The sequence below is a fragment of the Dendrobium catenatum genome, unplaced genomic scaffold, assembly GCF_001605985.2.
Source record: "Dendrobium catenatum unplaced genomic scaffold, ASM160598v2 fragScaff_scaffold_798, whole genome shotgun sequence".
In the NCBI taxonomy this organism is placed as follows: domain Eukaryota; kingdom Viridiplantae; phylum Streptophyta; class Magnoliopsida; order Asparagales; family Orchidaceae; genus Dendrobium; species Dendrobium catenatum.
In genome coordinates, this window is record NW_021319260.1 from 63,580 (window position 1) to 84,527 (window position 20,948).

The 20,948-nt window shown below is 35.6% G+C and overlaps 1 protein-coding gene across 2 annotated transcripts in view; it reads right to left on the reverse strand.

The window, feature by feature from the left end:
- The window catches only part of LOC110115091 (origin of replication complex subunit 3), a 40,107-nt gene that overhangs the window by 10,508 nt on the left and 8,651 nt on the right, over positions 1-20,948 (reverse strand). For both annotated transcript variants that reach the window (XM_028696648.1, XM_028696647.1), the window contains 7 exons: positions 19,510-19,780; positions 19,290-19,364; positions 18,543-18,619; positions 18,373-18,457; positions 17,094-17,269; positions 14,006-14,075; positions 9,335-9,426 (listed from right to left, as the gene is read on the reverse strand). In XM_028696648.1, the coding sequence (XP_028552481.1) occupies positions 9,335-9,426; positions 14,006-14,075; positions 17,094-17,269; positions 18,373-18,457; positions 18,543-18,619; positions 19,290-19,364; positions 19,510-19,780 (846 nt within the window). The remainder of the gene's footprint in view (positions 1-9,334; positions 9,427-14,005; positions 14,076-17,093; positions 17,270-18,372; positions 18,458-18,542; positions 18,620-19,289; positions 19,365-19,509; positions 19,781-20,948) is intronic.

Here is a 20,948-nt window from a genome sequence, read left to right on the forward strand (position 1 = left end):
AGCCTCCGTGCGTGACTCCCGCCGCTGAGCCCTAGCCCGATCAGGCTTTGCTTCTCTTGACCCCTCTCTTTGTTTCTAACTTATTATATAGGATATATATTATATAATATATAATATGTATATTATATATTAATATATGATATATTATATAATAATATATATCATATATTATACTATAATATATATCATATGATATATGTATATATATTATATAATATATATTATAATGTATATATAATAAAATAAAATAAAAAAGAGAGATGGAGAGAAATGATAGGATTTTCAGCAGGTGGGAGCAATTTGAAGGAAGTCCCGGGGTTGATCCGGTCCCCCAAAGCCATCGGTCGTCGAGATTATCCACCGAGGGAGCGCAGACACTGAGGGACTCAATCATTCTCTCAATCTCCTCGCTGTTGATTTGCTCTAGCTGATCCAAGCCACTCTTTACAACCCGGCGCCGGGGAGGGGACGCTAGAAGGCTGCCGGATTTTCCTCAAAAATCCAGGACTTAGCCATTTGAAAGATTGGAAAAAACATTCAATTAAAATGTATTTAAATAATTAATTTATAAAAAAAAAGGATAAATGGATTTTTAAATAAGTGGGAGCAATTTAATGGAAGTCCCAGAGTTGATCTGGTCCCCCGAAGCCCTTGGTCGTCGACCTAATCCGGCCGAGGGAGTGCATACACTAATGGATTCGATCGCTCTTCCAATATCCTCATCGTCGATTTATTTCGGCCGAGTCGAGCCACTCCCTACCTCCCGGCACCGGGGAGGGGACGCCGAAAGGCTGCTGAAATTTCCTCAAAATTTTTAGGACTTAGCCAAATTTTTGGAATGATTGGAAAATGCTCAAATGATCATTCAATTTGAAAATAATTATAATATTAATTAATTGACAAATTAAAATAAGAAAAAGGGATCTTCGATCGAGCATCAACAATCAACTACAATTTGCATCCAATCAACGGCAAACATTCGATCTGCAACCAATCTTCGCCAATCAATGCTTTTGAAGACTCAATCTCCTCGCAATCAATTTATTCCGGCCGAATCGAGCCACTTCTTACCTCCCGGCGCCGGGGAGGGGATGCCGGGAGGCTGCCGAAAATTTATCGAAAATTTTGGACATAGTGAATTTTGGAAAACATGAATTTAATTTGAAACAAATTTAATCATTCTAAATGATTTAAAATCATATGATTAATGGATAATCATTCCAATATAAAATAAAAGAGAAAGTGGTCTACACCCTCAAGTCAAGCAGGAGTTTCTAATTAATTGGAACCTATAAAATAAGAGGGAGGTAAAGTGTTTTTGTTTGCCTAAACCATTAAACAAATGATAAGTGCACATACTAGTGGCTTATAAGATGAATTGTGTTAATGGCAAGTGACACAATCTTGTTTTAAAAATTCAAGAAAATTGACAATTGACTTTGACTTAAGTTGAATATTCAAGAAAAATTTGGCAACAAAATTTTGAGATTACATGAAATCAAAGCATATTGATTTGATGCGTCTTTTAGCCAAATCAAGATCATGCCACTATAGTCTTTGCTTGAAAACATTTATCATGCATCTCTATATGTCTTAGCAATGTATGATTGAAGTTAGTTATTTAAGAAATGTGAGAAATTCTATTCAAACTAAGAACCTTAGAGTCGTTTATAAACTCTTTCTATTGGATAAATATTTCTAACAGATAAAAAATAGTTTTGAGAAGATCTCTTCAAAGGGTTATGTCAATGACAGGAGATGTCACCTTTGATTCAAATACACTAGAGCACTCATTTGATTGTGCTGATCTAGAAAAGTTAAAAGCTATGCCACAGTGATTAAAAGCTTGATGATTACTTGCTGATTTAAGGATATCTTGGTCTGATCTATTCATTGTACACAAGTATATCAGGATTCAACTGATTGATAAGGATGTAAATCTTTCAATATTTGACTCCAATTATAATTAAAAAGGAAAAATGTATGAAACAATAACGCCGCCGGATCCGCAACATATATACAAGCGGACAGAAGGCGTTCGTTGGCCCTTAAATAAAATTCAGAAACATTTTCTAAATGAAATCACTTGCGTAAATGGATCATATTTAAATATTTTAAAATTTCCCATTATGTATTAAATATGATCCGTTAAACTGAAGCGGGGTCAAATGTTCATTAATATACATTCTATTTTCAAACTAAACACAACCCGTACGTACTCCGGTCATCACATATGAATCATAAATCCAACGATCCTAGAATGCTGCGCAGTCTCATCCTCCTCGAAAAGACTAGAGTAGACATGACTTAAATTACAAAATGCTCCCCAAATACCTGCATGGGCTTCGACGAGCGTGTTATAAAAATATACGTGACGTCTATGGATGCTGTGCGGGTTAACAACTGAAGTCAAGTACAAACCAAATCCTATGTCAGCAAGTTGAAAGAGTCGACAAGGTTCAATCTATAAATACAAATACCCACAAAAACATAAATGCCCATAAATCACCCTGATGATCGCCGTGTTGATAGAAAATCTCAACCGAAGGGGTCAAATCTTGAGTCAAACAAAAGCCCAAGTTCTTAAAATAAAATCTATCAACTTAAAATTTTAAAACTAAAACTCATCCACATCCCGCAACTATTTGTCGGGGTGATAAATTTAAAATTAACCTCAGCTCACAAAGAGCGAATGTTGTGTCGGGTGTATCACTTTGGTTCATCCTCAAATAGTCTCTTGCCAACATGGACGTGGCACGTGCCCTCAAATCGGGTGGTTTTGTCGCAAAATGGCACCATTATATTACAATCACGGCCAAAGCCCATATGTTCCCTAACAGCGTCAAACCCTTGAGCTATGAATTATAGGATATATTCGATAGGCATAAAGCCCTCTGTCAGCTAAGGTGGATTCAGATATATCCCCTTAGACAAACATCAACCCAGGTCTATAAGGTATTCTTGGACGAAGCAACTCATAGCTGCCGATAAGATACTTTCTGTCAGGTTGGGTCAACTACCTTCTCTGACTAAGTAGACCAGGGAATATGACAGCCCGGAACAACAGAACCATAGGATCTTGATCGGGCTCATCGTCATTCCTCCACCACCAGTTTTAAGTTTATGATAATGAGCTCTAAATTCCAAACATCAAAATCCAAATCATAATATTAAATTTAAACCCTAAAATTGTTGCTATTATATATTGGATTTATGATCCATACGAACTCGTTAATGACTAACCTTAATCGAAAGTTCTCTCCTATTATCGGGAGGGGTAATTAACTGTAAGGGCTTGCGCCTATAGAAAACCATAACTCAGATAAAAAAGGCCATACAAAATGAGGGTGAAATCTATGGGTAGTGTTTTATCTAAAACCCAATATGCCTTCTGAAAATTCCCCCGGAACCTAATCTCGTTAAAACTTTCTACCGTCGTCGTCACACTTAAAAATAAAAGAAAAATAGATCGATGGCACGGAGAGGCCAGGAAGTCACCCAAAATAGAATTTTCAAAGCCCACAAATTTCAGGCGACTTCGTTGGGGATTGATTTCTCTTTCCACCTTTGTCTAGTCATTTAAATTCTATAGTAGCAACAAAAATAATAATGATAATATTGAGCTCTATACGATGAACATCAAGACGTGACACTTGGTCCATACATTCAAAAAGTCATTATTGAAAGGTCTCGATAGAAGTAAAAGCAACCATCTATTATTATGGTGGAGCAAAGAAAGAGTCAAGATATGTACGGTGAGCATCGGGATGTGACACTTAGATGCATATCCAAAAATCCACCACCGAAAGATCCCGACATAAGGGAAAACAAATATAGAGATCAATATCTTTAGAAAAATATATTCAAAAGTATGGTGTGACATCTAATGTATACTCCTAGAGATTCACCATTAAAGAAATTAATAAAAAATGGGTCCCAAAAACGACCCCTACAGACAATGTTCTCGATGGTCGACATTTTGAAGAATCTTCCAAGAAATCCCATCGCTTCTCAACTATATCTTATCGGATTGAGGAAGATCCTCACCCGGCCTTTATTAATACTCTTTTTTTCAAAAATAATGTTGAAAAGTTGAAAGCATTACTCAGCGAATTCAAGGACTGCTTTGCTTGGACATACGATGAAATGCAAGGCTTATCCCCTGATATAGTTGTTCACAAATTAGCTATCAAACCAGATGCAGTACCTGTTAAGCAAGCTCCAAGACGAATGAGACTAGAAATTGAAGAGTAAGTGATTGTAGAAACCAAGAAGTTTATACATACTACATATGAAAATGCACTTGTGTACGAATCAAAACATGAAGAAAAAGCGACTTCTACAAGATCAATTCAAACAAGAACGAGAAGAAATCCTGAAAAAGTATACGGCCAAAATTCAAGAGCTAGATGCAACGCCTTCAGAGCATACTCAAGCATCATCAGAAGATGAGCTCTTTCAACTATGGGAGAATTGATGTAGGCAAAGGGGGGGTCAAAATATTTTGGGTTTTTATTTTGGTGAGTTTGTTTTTCCTCTACTAAAAATCAGCTCATAAATGCTTAGCCACTACTTATTCAGCTCATAAATTTGAAATTAATTGAGATTCATTCCCCCCCCCTATATGTGGCCCTTTGATTTCCTCCCCCTGGTTCCTTTTCCCTTCCCTGTGTCTCTTCGGTTTTCTCCCCTGGTTGTTCTTCCTGTGGCCTGTTCCGGTTCCCTGGGCTGCTGGTTTCGCTTCCCTGTGCTACCCCTTCGGTTCCTCCCCAGGCTGCCTATCCCGTGGCTGCTTTTCTTGGTTTTATGTGTGGCTTTTTCGGGTGCTGTTCTGAACTGGTTTTTTACCTTCCATTTCCCCTTTTTGAATGGCTCAATTGGAAGTAATTATGGGTTGTTTGGGTGCACCTTTTCTCCTATATATATATATATATATATATATATATGTGTGTGTGTGTGTGTGCGCGCGCGCGCGCGCGCGCGAGTGTGGTGTTTTGTTAATAAAAAAATATTATGTGACTAATTTTTGGATAAAACCTATGGTTTCCTTGGAAAGGCTTGCAAGCTTGTTCCACCTCTTCTACCTTTCTTCTAGGAAAGCTTGTGAGCTTGTCCTCTCTTCGTCTCGACTTCTTTCCTCTTTCTTCTCTCTGCATGTGACCACCCCACTTGTATCTTTCTTTTTAATCAAGGAATGTAACTTTAGGTGTTTTTATTTCATAAGTGTGTAAGCATTATTTTTATGATATAAAGTTGTATTTTGTTTTCTTTCGTGTAATTTTCTATTTCCTAGAAAGTGTTTTTTTTTTCTTACAAAAATTAAGAGTTTTCCTAATTTTTACCTGCATCAATTTTGTATCAGAGCCTAGGTTTGTGTATTCCTAGATTTTTTCATAATTTTTAAGTGTTTAAAAAAATGTAAAACCACGAAAAAATTGAGTCAGTTGTTGGAGAAAATCAGCCAAAAGATATTGAAGTGCCAATTCACGGAAGGAGATTCAACATATCCGATACAAAATGAATTATACATACTACATATGAAAATGCACTTGTGTACGGAGCAGTACATGAAGAAAAAGAGACTTCTACAAGATCAATTCAAACAAGAACGAGAATAAATCTTGCAAAAGTATGCAGCCAAAATTCAAGAGCTAGATGCAACGCTTTCAGAACATACTCAAGCATCATCAAGAGATGAGCTCTTTCAACCAGGGGAGAATTGATGTAGGCAAATGGGGGGTCAAAATATTTTGGGTTTTTATTTTGGTGAGTTTGTTTTTCCTCTACTAAAAATCAGCTCATAAATGCTTAGCCACTGTTTATTCAGCTCATAAATCTAAAATTAATTTAGATTCATTCCCCCCCTCTAAATGACCCTTTAATTTCCTCCCCCTGGTTCCTTTTCCCTTCCCTATGTCTCTTCAATTTTCTCCCTTGATTGTTCTTCCCGTGGCCTATTCCGATTCCTTGGGCTGCTGGTTTCGGTTCCTTATGCTGCCCCTTCGGTTCCTCCCCTGGCTGTCTGTCTCGTGCCTGCTTTTCGTGGTTTCCTGTGTGGCTTTTTCGGGTGCTATTCTGGACTGGCTTTTGACCTTACATTTCCCCTTTTTGAATGGCTCAATTGGAAATAATTATGGGCTGTTTGGCTGCACCTTTTCTCCTATATGTGGTGTTTTGTTAATAAAAAAAATGTTATGTGACTGCTTTTTGGATAAAACATACGGGTTTCCTTGGAAAGGCTTGCAAGCTTGTTCCACCTTTTCTACCCTTCTTCTAGGAAATCTTGCGAGCTTGTCCTTTCTTCGTCTCGACTATTTACCTCTTTCTTCTCTCCGCATGTGACCACCCCACTTGTATCTTTCTTTTTAATCAAGGAATGCAATTTTACGTGTTTTTATTTCATAAGTGTGTAAGCGCCGTTTGTAAGCGTCATTTTTATGATATAAAGTTGTATTTTGTTTTCTTTCGTGTAATTTTCTATTTCCTATGAAGTGTTTCTTTTTTCTTGCAAAAATTAGGGGTTTTCCTAGTTTTTGTCTGCATCAATACTTCTGTCCCCTCCTTTGGCCGGCCCCCATCTCTTTCTCTCCCTCCTAAATTAATTGATTCCCCAATTGGACATCCACTTAGGGAAATTAATTAACCAAACCCCTCACCCTCCATTCTACATCAGTTTGGTATCAAAGCATGGTTGTGCAAACAAGATACGTGCTCGACGGAGTCGAGCTTTCTCCCACCCCAAGAGAATCATGCAGACATCCGACAGTGGATGTTAATCAAAGGAAGAGACGAAGATCAACGGCCGAAATTCCTCCATTTTGTCTTAGTTTATTAATTGTATTTTTGAATTAATTATGCATTTTTTCGTTTTTAGCCTTAAGGGTCTTGTCTTATATAAGCCCAATGGGCAAAGTTGTCTTTTAGTTTCTTTTAAGGTCTATATATAGAGACCCTTGCTCTTGGATTAGACCATGATGAATTAATAAAAAAATTGTTTCTACACTTTATTCTTGAGAGCAATGAGAGTTCTTAGGAGAGTAGGAGTCCCTATGTGAGGATAATGAGATACCCACCAGCAGTAGGATGTGTCCGGGCTCGTGGTTGAAGTCCCTTGGTGAAGGGCAATGTATCACCTGTCAGCCGCAAAAAGTATCCGGGCTCACGATTTATTTTCGTTCTCTAATCCCTCGCCTCTTCCTTTAGCCGCTGGCTAAATCTTCTCCTAATCGTTGGCTTTCTACCTCCTATCCTCTTCCCCACCACCGGCCACCCACCCCCTTTCCTTTTAACCGTCGGCCACCACCCTCCCCTTCTTCCAACCGACGATCTCCTCCCTATCTCCATCCTAAAACCCCACCAAACCACCACCTTCTCCACCAAGCCGTCACTTCTCTTAGCCCTTTCATCCTGGTTTCTTTTTTTCCTATTTGGATTTGTTTTAAATTTGGAAAGCTTTTGAATTTAAATTCAAATGAATTTAAATTTCAAATCTTTTCCTAAATTAGTTATCTTATTTTAGGAAACTATTCCAATCAAACCTATTTCAAATTCCAATAAGATTTAATTTAAATACTCCTTCCTAATTTAAGATTCCTCACTTGGCAAGTTTTAAATCACCTAATTAAGATGCCCATTAATGCTCTCCTAATTAAACCTCCAATCCCACCAATTACTCCCACCTCTATGGCAAAATTAATTTCAACATTTTGAATTTGATTCCCTCCTATTTCAAATTCAAAATTTTGAAATTGAATTTCCCTCCAAAAATTGTCGCCCAACCTAGACCCTACCCACTCCTAGCCGTCGGCTTTAGCCCCACCCTTTTCCCTTCTAAATTTATTCTTTCATAAATTAAGTCTTTTTCATTTTGGTAAGTTTTTGAATTTAAATTCAAAATTTAAATTATTTCCTAAATTATTTAGTTTAATTTTGAAAAGTCTTCCCTCAATCAATGAATGATTAAATCTGAAATTGATTGGGAATTAATTCAAAATTCCTACATTCATCAAACCTAGACACATCTTCCTATATTCATCGAACCTAGACACCTCTTTCTACATTCATCGAACCTAGACACTTCTCTCCCCTCCTTTGGCAGGCCCCCATCTCTTTCTCTCCCTCCTAAATTAATTAATTCCCCAATTGGACATCCACTTAGGGAAATTAATTAACCAAACCCCCCCCTCCGTTCTACATCATTTATATAGTTGATTTTTTTAATAAATCATTCACCTATTATAACTATCATTATGTGAATAATTAATATCATCCAACATTACATTTTATTGCATTTAAAATTATAAAAGAATGGTAATAATTTTAAATTATACTTATTAACATAACATATAAAATGAATATAAACAAGTTCTGACTATTTAACTTGAACTCCTTAAATTCTATTAAGATTGATTGTGCTAAAGCCAGACTTCTGACATTCTTTGACCTGATCCATTAGCCAGTTTAAATAGGACTATTTTAATTAAAATTTTGGAAACTCATTAAACATCCCGATATTTGAATCATTGATTTCAAAATAACGTTATGTTATAAAAGTATCCATCTTTAATATATTCAAAACACTCGCACACATAGAAGCAAATTCATGTTTACATTAGAGTGAGCATCCTAACTTTTGGTCACAACATTGGCATATGCATTGCATTAGAGACAATTCAAATCATTTGGCGTGCAAACACGTCACCTAAACTTTGCTAACTCATCTTAATAGAATACAAGGAATTTGATCTACATAGGTCAAGTCCCACACGTCACATCTAAGCAAACTTATATCACAAACACAAGTTTGTACCCTATATGAGTCAACACGGCATTTAGGAATATTCACATCATGTGGCATGTAGAGTTTACCCTCTCATTCTCATTCAATTCACTTTAGAACTACCTCTTTATGACACAGATTGTCACTTCCATGACACTTAGATCATTGATTACCATTAGTTATTCCTATATTCTCATTTGAATAGAGAAGTTCCTAGTCTTCATGCATACATGGCATCCTAAGGGTTGGACCACATCTAAATCCCCTTGGCCCTGTATTGAGCTTGATTGAAAAAGAGATGGAGAGACAACTTGTTTACTAGCTTATTTAAGAACTTGTTCAGCTAATTTAGGCAAAGCAAGAATAAACCAAGCTCAATCATAAGAAAGTATAAACAAGCCAATTCCAAACATATATGTGAAAGCTCGGCTCAAGCCGAACATAAGAAACTCATAGAATGACCAAGCCAAGTCCAATCCTTGATGTACTTGGAAGATTTATGATTGAATGAACATAAACATGCAGAACAACAACAATAAACAAGCTAGAATTTACCCGTGAATATTAACCGTTTGTTTTTCTTTTGAAGTGTGACCATCACTTGGAAGATTTATCATTGAAAGGACTGCCTTCACTTCTTTGTCCATCTGAAATAAAATTTTGAACCAACTAAAGTTTATATTCAAAAAAATTATATATATACAAAAGAAAAACTAATCTCATGTCTGTTGTTTGGTGAAAAAAAATATGAAAGGTTTTCCAACAATTTTTACTAAAAAGGCTTCTACTTTTAGGACAACTGAAAATAAGGTTGTCCTATAAAACAGCTTCTGTAAAGATAAGCGAGAAAGGCCGTTGAGCCTAGTGAAGTTGCTGGCATATGCACCTGAGCATGAGGTTGATTCAAGGAGTTAGAAACTATTTTCTTCCTCTTCCCCCTTTTGGACTTGATATATATATATATATCCTACAAATGATCGACACAAATTAAATCATATGAATTTGTAACATAACCCCATAGAGGTTTGTTATCTTCAATATTGATTTCTGATGGACCATCATCAGACTCAATTCCTACTCCACTAGAGTTGATTATCCTACATAGGATCGACACAAATTAAATAATATGAATTTGAAACATGAAAAAATTTAAGTAGAAGTGTAGATATGTTGCGACTCTGCCGGGGGTCCAAGGGGGCGCTGCGCCCCGGCAGCGCCCCCGGAATAAATTTTTTTTGTAAGAGTAATTTTGAAGTGCTGCTTAGTAAGTTGTTTTTATGAAAAAATACCGAGTGGTACTGAGCATGTTTTAGCTTCTCGTTGCCGCTTGGTACCATTCAGTACCCCTCTATACTGAGCAATACCAAGCGGTACCGAGCAATACCGAGTTACAGTACCGCGCGATAATGAGTTCCAATACTGAGCAGTACTGAGTTCCAGTATTGCTCGGTACCGAGTAGTACCGAGCAATACCGAGTTATAGTACCGAGCGGTACCGAGTTGGCGAGTTCCAATACCGAGCGGTACTGAGTTCCAGTACCGCTTAGTACCGAGCGGTACCGAGTTGGCGAGTTCCAATACCGAGCGGTACTGAGTTCCAGTACCGCTCGGTACTGAGCGGTAACGAGCAGTATCGACCAATACCGAGTACCGAGTTTCGATACCAACCCAGTCAAATTTAAATAATATTTTTTTCTTCCTTTTATTAATAGGACACGCGTATCCGATACGCGTGTCCAATCGAATTTTAATAATATTTTAATTGGACACAGCAAAGCCGTATCCGACATGTATTAGTGTCGTATCGGAGGCATATCCGTATCTGACACGTGTCTGATACAGCACGCCTCGTAAATAGGAGTATCCGTGCAACATAGATTGAAATCATTTGATTAATTAGAATTAATTAATTAATCAAAAAAATTGGTCAATTGAAATTAATTAATTAACAATAATTGATTAATTAATTTAAATAATCAAGATTGATTAATTGATTAAAAATTAATTAATTAAAATTAAATTGCTTAATTTAAATCCAATAGCAATTAATTGCCTCCGAGTATTTAAAAAATTCGAGAGCAAATTAAAAATTTGAGAGCAATGAAATTTAAATTGATTATTGGTTTGATTAAAATTAAAATTTTAATTAATTAATCAATTAATATGGAGAAAGCCACTCTGGTGGTGAAAATTTTCATTTAAATGTAGAAAAAAGAAATTATTTTTCCATTTTTCTTGAGCCAACAATGACTCAATTCGAAATCCAAGAAGTCAATTAATGTAATAATCTCATTTCTAAATTGAAATAATATTTCCTTTCTTCTAAAGATATACAAAAAAATTGAGATGTTTATGATTTTTACTCCTTTATAAGCACAAGATGATTCATTGCCACAAGACTAATGTTGCAAATTATGATTATTTGTCTTTCACAATGCAATTAATCCTTCATATTGTTATGAATGAAGGGTATACTCTTATATATATATATTGCTTGCATTGGCCCTGCAATGTTTCTTATAAATAGATTTTATATTAGAGAAGAATGAATAAGAAAATGATGATAGGTATGCTTGTATGCACATATTGAAAGAGAATCATCCCCAACGCTAATATATCCATACACTGACGACTTTTACCTTTCCACCTCAGACAATAGCAGATCTATGAGTTATGCCATGTTACGCCAATGCAAGATGTATAAGGCCAAGGGTCAACTATATTAATGCATAGACGGTGCTACCGAGATGGATGTATTAAAATTGATGCCAAAGTATAAGTTTTAACAAGCTCAATATATATTCAAGCCCTCAAAACGAATGTTATGAGTCCATTACCATACATAACTCTGATTATTAAGTAATATTTATGGTCATAATTTCTATTGAAATGAAAGCCAAGATCTATGATTTATTTACATCTTAAAAATGATGACTAGCCTAGCATGCAACATTTTGGATTAATGTGCTTTAGAATTGTATTATACCTACTGATTTATATATTCATAGCTCACCCCAGTAGTTGAGGAATATTTTAAGGAAAATTGCATGTGGACTAAATTTACGAAAGAATGAATTTTGTTTACATCAAGCACGATTAGGTATTTGTATAGTTGTAATAGTTGTATAGAATAGTTAATTACATTCCTTCAAATGATTAATATATGGCATGTATTGATACAATATGCATGTGAACACCTTTATGATAAGTGAAATTTTGATTTAGACTTTTTTGAGATATTGGAAGTTACAGGAAAACAAAAAAAGGTGGGTTCAAATTGTTATAATTGTATAAAATGTATGCTAAGTTTTAAACATCCATCTAACTGTCTCGTCCCTCCTCGGTAGTGCAAATTCTTGGGGCATGTTCATGTTGCCTTAATGCTCAACGTGAGTATTGAGTATTGATAGACTAGAGAAGGGCTCCTAATAATCCATTAAAAACTAGCAAGTCTAAGACACACAATTACACTCTTAAGTATTCATTACATTTATTCGTATATTTACCTACCCCTTCAAACCGAACTTGCCCTCATGACCAAGCAAACAAAAACTAAGAATAAAAATGATAAACTCCCTCAAGCCGTCGGTTCTGAGACTCTGAATGGAACAATTTGAGGCTGACGAGAACTGGACAGCTCTTATCAAGCTTTTGCGAATGCTGGACGGGAGGATGGTGACCTACGACATTGAATGAGAGATATGATGAAGATGGCAGCATACATCCCAATATGGTGATGAGGACAGGTTCAAGGATCAACGGATCTTTGACTATAGCTTGTTAGAGGTTTGTTTGGAAGGCATGGACAACATGAGATCTGCAAAGAGGCAGAGGTTGCGAACAGGGATGGATATATCTAAAAGGATCTCATTTTATCTAATCTAGGTGGTGGAAAAACAAGTTGGATATCAATTGGATTTGGATTGGCGTAAGAGAAAATAATGAAGACTATGCAGGAGGTGGGGTTTAGCAAAGCTTAGACCTGGTTGCAGAGTATCTACATTTGAACAGCATAAAGGAGGTTAACAACGGGATCGAGCATTATGAAGGTAGCCGTTTCGAGGCAATATATGGGCAGAGGCTGCAAAATCTGCATAGAATCTGGAAGAGGCATACATGATATGTAGTGGGAGAGGAGGCGTGAAACTAGCACAGAGGAGGGTCGGAGATCTGGAGAGTTTTTTTTTTTTTTTGGTGGGGGGGTTTCTTTAGTTAAATGAGTTTTCAAGATGAATGACTAGTGATGATCGATAATAAATTATGTGAACGACGAGTGAAGATTGATGAAGATGACAGCAATTGACAAAGAAATCAACTAGAGCACCAATTTGTTATAAATCACACAAAAAATCTCAGGAAAATAATAGTATAAGTATTGCATTAGCTGATAACTAATCAATTATAGCTTTGTCTAAAGCTCCAAGTAGAGAGAGGAGAAGGGATTTGGACAGTTGTAGAATGCCCAAAACTCCTGATAGTTTGGAGGGCCAAGAGGGGAAAGAGTGAGTCAAGCCTCTTATCTTCTTATACTTCAATGATTGCATGCAACCTTAATAGTCAACAAGAGTATCTACAGACCAAAATGGCTCCTAATAAATTATTAAAAACCAAATAAATCCAAGATTTACAATAACACTTTTAACTTAACTACCATTACATATATTCATATCACCATCCTCATGTTTGGTTCGTTAATGTTTAGGAAACTTGAATCATGAGAAGGTCAAAATGAGTTTGATTATCAGACAACAAAAGTTCAGCTCTCAAACCATTAAACAAGCAAAGCTTAAGCTAGTTAGGTTCATTCCCCAAAGGCCACAGTTCAAAACATGGAAAATGGAATCAATACTTTACAAATAACCATTCCTCAAATCACGGTGCATAGCCATATCCCTTTTATTTCACTGTGATTTAAGATGCCAGAGCATGCAGCACTTTAGCCATTCATAAGAATGAATGTCACTTAGAGAAAAGGATAATTATTTTTTAGGCTATAATGAATATACTGTCAAAGTTTGACATGCATTAAAAAAATGATAATGAGGCTCCATACCTTGGCTAGCTAGCAGACTAACTACCAAATGGTGGCAAAGTTTCAAAAAAGCTTTAGAAACAGCTAGCAGATTTTTTTTTTTTTTAATTTAATTACTTTCAGAAGGCCCAAATGGTAAGGGCTGCTGCATGAAATATTGGAGTAAGGTAAAGAACACGAAATCATTCTGGTACCTCTATTACTTCTGCCGTGTGAAGGCTCCACTGGCCAAACAATTGACAGAGGGAATCAGAAGGAAGCTCCCTGAACAATGAAGAAGTCCAAAGCATTAACATGTAAATAGTAAAAAGAATTGAGTCCAGAGTAAAAAGAATATTAAAAAACATGCATGTCATTAAAATATAGAGAACGTACTTATAGCACCCATTTTTTTAAAATAATGCCAACACAAATACAAAAAAGTTTAACGCTGACTATTACAACTGTTAAACGCCCGTTAAAATGCTGGGGAAATTATTACTTCTCTCAAATTCTTCAACATGAAATATAATTTTAAAAAAAAAGCTAATTAACTGGTTTAACCTACAGCACACAACCGACACATACGTTGGCATGCCTTATCAAGAAGAGGTGGCTTCTTGTGCGACCAGCTCCTGTAACTCTAAAACGCCAACAAGGGTACTTATTTTTTCTCCAAGAAAAAAGATGGATGGATGCACACCAAGCATCATTGCTTTGATTAAACCAACCATGATTAACAAGGTCACAAAATAGTTGTTGAATAAGGCAATGATCTTGGTGTATGCTGTCACATAACTATTCAACATAAGCGGTTGGCCTATACATTCATGTTAGGGAGGTAACCAAATTATTAAAAAAAAAGTCTTACCTTTGCATGAAAGGTAAATTGCATAAACAAAATCTAGACCTTTAAAATCATCATAAGGGACTGGAAAACTATGAGATTCACTTTTCAAATACAGTTACTCCTTTATCAATATGCAAACATGAGCTCTAACAGTTCGGTTAGGAAAACATCTTTGATCCAATCATAAGCCTCTTAAATCACTTGGAATTAATTTCGGCTTACATTATTGTGGCTTGTTAAATTGGAGATGCTTTGAAAGTCCAGCTCAGCCATCAATCTTATTTAGTGGCGCACTTGACCATAACCTGATGAAGAAACCATTCTTCTACTTTTTCAACTCAACTTGATTTGGTTTTATAAACTTCAGAATTCTTCATGCACAACTTTTGAAGCTTTCTAAAACTTCCTAGCTGGACCAAGATGATGGCCCTCAAAGGCTTTGCAATTTAAACATTTAAAATTTATACAAATGTTTATCGCTTAGTTAATGTTCTTATAATGGCTTAGCTTGTCATTGAGGAGATCAGCCTATATTAAGAAAGGTTGACCTAAAAAGAAAAGATTTGATTATAAAATATTAGAAATGATCTTTTTTTATTAGATTTAAATGAGAATTTGACTCTTAATAAGATACAATGGAGATAAAGAATTCATGTAGCCAAACCCACGTAGTGGGATAAAAGATTGATGTTGTTATTGTAGTATTATTTCTAACAAACACACACACACACACACCATATATATATATATGCTTATGTTAGTTTTGTGGGAACTAGGAATCGATTGTGTCGATCAATCAGGTTGTACTTCTGCTTTGGAACTCAACTCAATTTGGCGGGCTTGCTAGGGGGTTGTAGGGGTTCTCCCCCTAATTGAGTTCAGGTGATTTGCACCCCAAAAAAAAATTCCATATAGCACCTGGCACTACATAGTTTGGTGGAAAAAGACAAAGAGTGGAGGGCTATGGCGCTCCAAACCTCAGCCAGGAGGTGATGCCAGGGGGCGTTGTGGCTCTCCAAGCCCCCGCGCTGCGTCGCTTTCATATAGACAGGAGGCGAAGAATTGAGCGTCGCGGCGTGAGGCGAACAAAAAAATTTTATTTCTATTTTGAATGAGGGTTGCGCCTCTTGGTGGTTGTTGTGTATCTCTTAGTTTGTTATTGTGTAAGAACGGTGCTAGAGAGAAGAGAGATGAGGAGAGAGAGAGAGAGAGAGAGAGAGAGAGAAATCACCCGAAATTTTTTTTTCCATATAGCGCCCTGACACTACATAGTTTGGTGGAAAAAGACAAAGAGTGGAGGGTGTGGCGCTCCAAACCTTGGCCCGGAGGTGCTGTCAGGGGGCGTTGTGGCTCTCCATACCCCAGCGCTACGTCGTTGCAATATAGACAGGAGGCAGAGAATTGAGCGCCGCCGTGCATGGCGGACAAAGTAATTTTATTTCTATTTTCAACAAGGGTTGCATCTCTTGGTTGTTGTTGTGTATCACTTAATTTGTTCTTGTGTAAGAACGGTGCTAGAGAGAAGAGAGATGAGGAGAGAGAGAGAAGAAGAAGAAGAGAAGAAAAATTTGTATTATTTCTCTCAATTTTTATAGTGAATTTTTTAGTGTGATGTGGTGTAGTGTGGTGTGTTCTTTTCTTCCTGCTACAATTTTCTATTTTTTGTTTATTTCGTTGCATGATTTTACTTCCCACCCAACACTTACAAAATCGAACCAAACACCAGTCCTCAAATCAATTTGGTCCAAAGTTAAAACTACTTTTCCTAGAACCTATAAAAATATATTAGAACTACAAAGAAACAACAATCAGGCCAGCAAACTTGTGAACTAGTCACGATTTAATTGAACTGCCTAGTTCATGTTATGATCAAATTGTTACATTTATATTAAATCAAATGACTAAAACTTAACATTGATATAAATAAATTTATAACCTGAATTTATGAAATAAAATATTAAACTATAAAAATGGCGGTCGATTAAATACTGGTGTTTAAAATTTAAATTTCTCATGTATATTTTATATTTCATAAAATAGTTATCTTTTTATCGCATATTTGCATTATAACTTCATCATTAGAATTATTTAAATATTTTTTTAAAATTCATTATATTATCCAATTCAACCCCTAATTATATTCTAATTCAAATTTTGAATCTGGAATATTTTCTTCTTGCAGTTGATAATATCGTCTGATCTTCCTAACCTATACCGTGTGTCTGTAGTGAAATCAAAGACATTTGAGCTTTTTTTTTTCATTTTAAATAGGATGTTCTGAGTTAATTCTATGTGAAATTGCACCCATCTCCCTTCCTCCTCATCTCATTTAATTAGGTTGGTTTGTGGAACACAAGCGGAAGTCAACAGTGAAATAAAAAACAAATTTTTTGAAAGAGCTTATATTCATTTTAATCAGCATTGGAATGTTCTTTCTAGGTAGAACTGCTTACCTAACCTTTTGTATAGCTTGAGAGATGAAGCCACCATTTACAGAGTCATGGGAGGCAGTCAATGGTGGTAACAATTGCTGACCTAAAGCCCATTCACTGCACAAAGTCGGATCAATAGCCTCGCAAAAAATGTCTAGAAGTTGAATTTTGCTGAGTTTCCCCACTTCAAGCAGGCACTGAAACAGATGTAAATAGCGTCCATTCATTCATAGCACAGAATTAATTATTACAAAAACAAAATACCCGTTCAGGGCAACAGTCAGAGAACGTACACAACAAAGAAAATTTATTATGAGTGCTTCTATATACTCGTTGAATCTTTTTATCAGTGGAGCAAGGATTTCAGCCATCTTTTTCTGAAGAAGTTACACCTTAAATACACGTTATCTTTATAATAATTTTGTGGAACTTCTATGAAACTATTGATAGGATATGATTAATATAATATCAATAATTAATATATAAGCTATTAAAAAGGACATGGACAAAGGAAAAGCAAAGTGGATATGGTATGTGTGTGGTGGAGGAGGTGCAAGTACAAACACCAATGGGATTGTAAAGTTTAATGAGTCCCACGTGAAATTAAGAGTAAGGTAAAATTTACCTAGTGATACATACATTACTAGATGATATGCCCAATCAACATTGTAATAACAATGAAGTGATAAGAGAAGGTAGCAGTTATCCAGCAAGCAATAAATTGGTTTCATAGTACCTTATGGCCCAATGTCCTTTATGGGCACCACAAATTCAAATGCATAACAGAGTCTAATGGTCTGGTAACGCTTAACCAGCAATATTACTAATAAATGCCAGGTACCTTGTGATATAATCAGTCCTTTACGGATGCATGCATAAATACGCATTAAATGTAAATATGAAAAATCTATAGGCAACAACAACAACAACATCAAGCCTTTATCCCACTACGTGGGGTCGGCTACATGAATCTTTTTTCTCCATTGTGTCCTATTAAAAGTCAAATTCTCGTTTAAATCTAATAAAGAAAGGTCATTCCTAATATTTTCTAACCAAGTCTTTTTAGGTCTACCCCTACCTTTCTTAACATAAGTCAAATCTAATACCTCTACTCTCCTAACCGGGTCATCGGAAGACCGCCGTTTTATAATTATTAGGAATTTATCCTTAAATATGGAAAATCTATAGAGTGATGTAAAAATTAATTGCAAATAAGACAAAAAAGGTTATATAAACAGAACAGTGCAAGCTTGATATCATATACTTTTCAAGAGAGATTTGGATAAGTTTAATGTCCAACCAGAACTACAGAACTCCAACTGTTTTGCAGCCACTTCAACTTAGACAAGCCTTGTGCAAGATTATTGTCCCCCGTGGTTTTGCCCCTGGATATACCATTCCCAGATGCGTAAGCTAAAGCCAAAAAAGCAATCCCCATCAGAAACATGAAAATCATGAGCGAGTCAAAACCTTTGACAGGATGGTAAATCAAAAGCATAACTTCTCAAAACTTCAGATAATGATTCACACTTGCCAGACCAGAAAGCCTGCAGCAACAAATACCCACAAGGTAAATTCAGCCAGCATGAAAATTGAGATTATCATTTGAGAACCAAATTTTCATCTGCACATGGTTTCTGAGACCGGTCATTTTTTGCTCAATACACAGACCAGAAAAGAAATTCCAACAGAGTTTTAGATTTTTAGTAATGGTGCTAAAAAGAGAATATAAATATGAAGCCAAACATCAACATGAGCTCAAGATTAGATTTTCATTAGAATGTTGAAGCCAAATTAGTGCAAGCTCTAAGAGAACTTGTATTGTACAATTAGGGATTTAGTCGAACAATCATTTAAAGTTTTACACTTGCCAGACAAAAAGCCTGCAGAAGGAAATATAAATAAGGTGAATAATAAACTATATGACTTAAGCAGCTTACAAAACTAGATTATCATTTACAGGGAAGAAAGAATGTGAAGCAGAAGATTTACGTATAAAGATTAAATTTTAACTAGAATGATGAAGCTTAATATCATGTAGCATTAATTTGTAAAAAGCAATGTTATAGCATCAAATCCAGTCAAGGGACATAATTTAAAGCTAAACCTCATAATTATATCTTATTAGAAGAAATGATATTAATTTATGTAAATAATATAGTCAACATAGATTAGTAACATGTTGCATTAAGTATGTAATGTAGAGATTAGTATTACCTCACAATCATCATGAAGCATGCCCGGGCACAAAAAACTTAAAGGTTCCCCACTGAAGTGTTTAACGCAAGCAAGCTGCAGAGGTAAGCAACTGTTTAACATAGGCAAGATCCAGCAGAAAAATACAATCATAATGATTTTTTATACATAATTAACTGAGTACATTCAATAAGAATGTCAAGTTTGAATGAGAAAACACTCAGAGACTGAGAGCATTTACCTTCAGTGCCTTTAAAAATGAGGTTATCGTTCCATCATGTCTAAGGAAATGGTTTCTCAAGAATAATGCAACCTTGTGGCCAATAAAGAACCCAGAAGATGGTCTTACGAGAACATACTCAATCAGAGAATACATTCTCCTTATGGGAGATTCCAATGTGAACTTACAAAGCTGCAAGTTGTGCATAACACTTGACGGGAGAAGTTTTCTCAGGGCATCAAAAGTAGTCACTCCCAGTATGAAAATGATTGGAATTTTCATCACCCATTCACTACAAATTTAATCAACAGTTGTAAAGCAAAAAAGAGAATGTATAATTTATTTTTAAAGAGTACCAATAACAAGTTGAAGCATACAAAAATTTGACTACGAATGATAAAATCTTTATGCAGACAGAATCTTAAAATGGGATAACATCAACTCCAATAAAGATACAAAAAGTCTAACATAGCCATAACACAACATAATATTGAGAATTATAAAAACTTAAACAAATTGATAAAGAATTTTCAAATTATCAAATAGTAAACTTATTCATTTCATTTGTTCTAGTTTTTTAGTTTGAGAACATACCCTTCCAAGTTCCAGGCAATATTACATAAATTCAAGCTATGTTTAACGTTAAAGTGCCCTTACATAATTGAAAATGTTGGTTGTTGTATTGACAAGGAGGTAACGGAAACTTAATCAAAATCAAATTTCTCAGCTTTCAAATTCTACAAAATCAGAATTTAAAAAATCCATGATGATCGCACATTTTCTAGAGAAAAAAAAAAAAGAGAAAAAGCCCAAACCAATTTAGTCCCACAGTATCATAATCTTACTAGAACATACTCAATTAGAAAATCCATTCTCCTTCAGGGAGATTCCAGTATGAACTTACAATGTTGCAAATTATGCATGACACTTGAGGGGAGAAGTTTTCTCAGGGCATCAAAAGTAGTCACTCCCAGTATAAAAATGATTGGAATTTTCATCACCCATTCACTACAAATTTAATCAAGAGACGGGAGTAAAACAGAAAAAGGAATGTATAATTTATTTTTAAAGAGTACCACTGCCAAGTTGAAGCATACAAAAGTTTGACAAAGAATGATAAAATCCTCAAATGGGATAACATCAACTCCAATAAAGATACAAAAATCTAACAATAGCAATAACATGACATAATATTGAGAGTTATAGAAGGCATCTAACACGATTATGAAAGTGTCTGACACATCAAGATTTGTCAAAGATGCGTCCGCATCTGACACATGGTTGGTACAGACATAGAAGGCATCTAGAAGTGTCAATATTTCATAATTGGAGGAATGCATTCCGAATTGAAGCTCCCGGTCATAAAAATGGATGCTTCAAATAGCATTTTCGATGTATAACAAAACTAGCTAATCTCTTATCCCATTCCCTACCTAATTAAGAGCCTCGAGGGGGCTCCG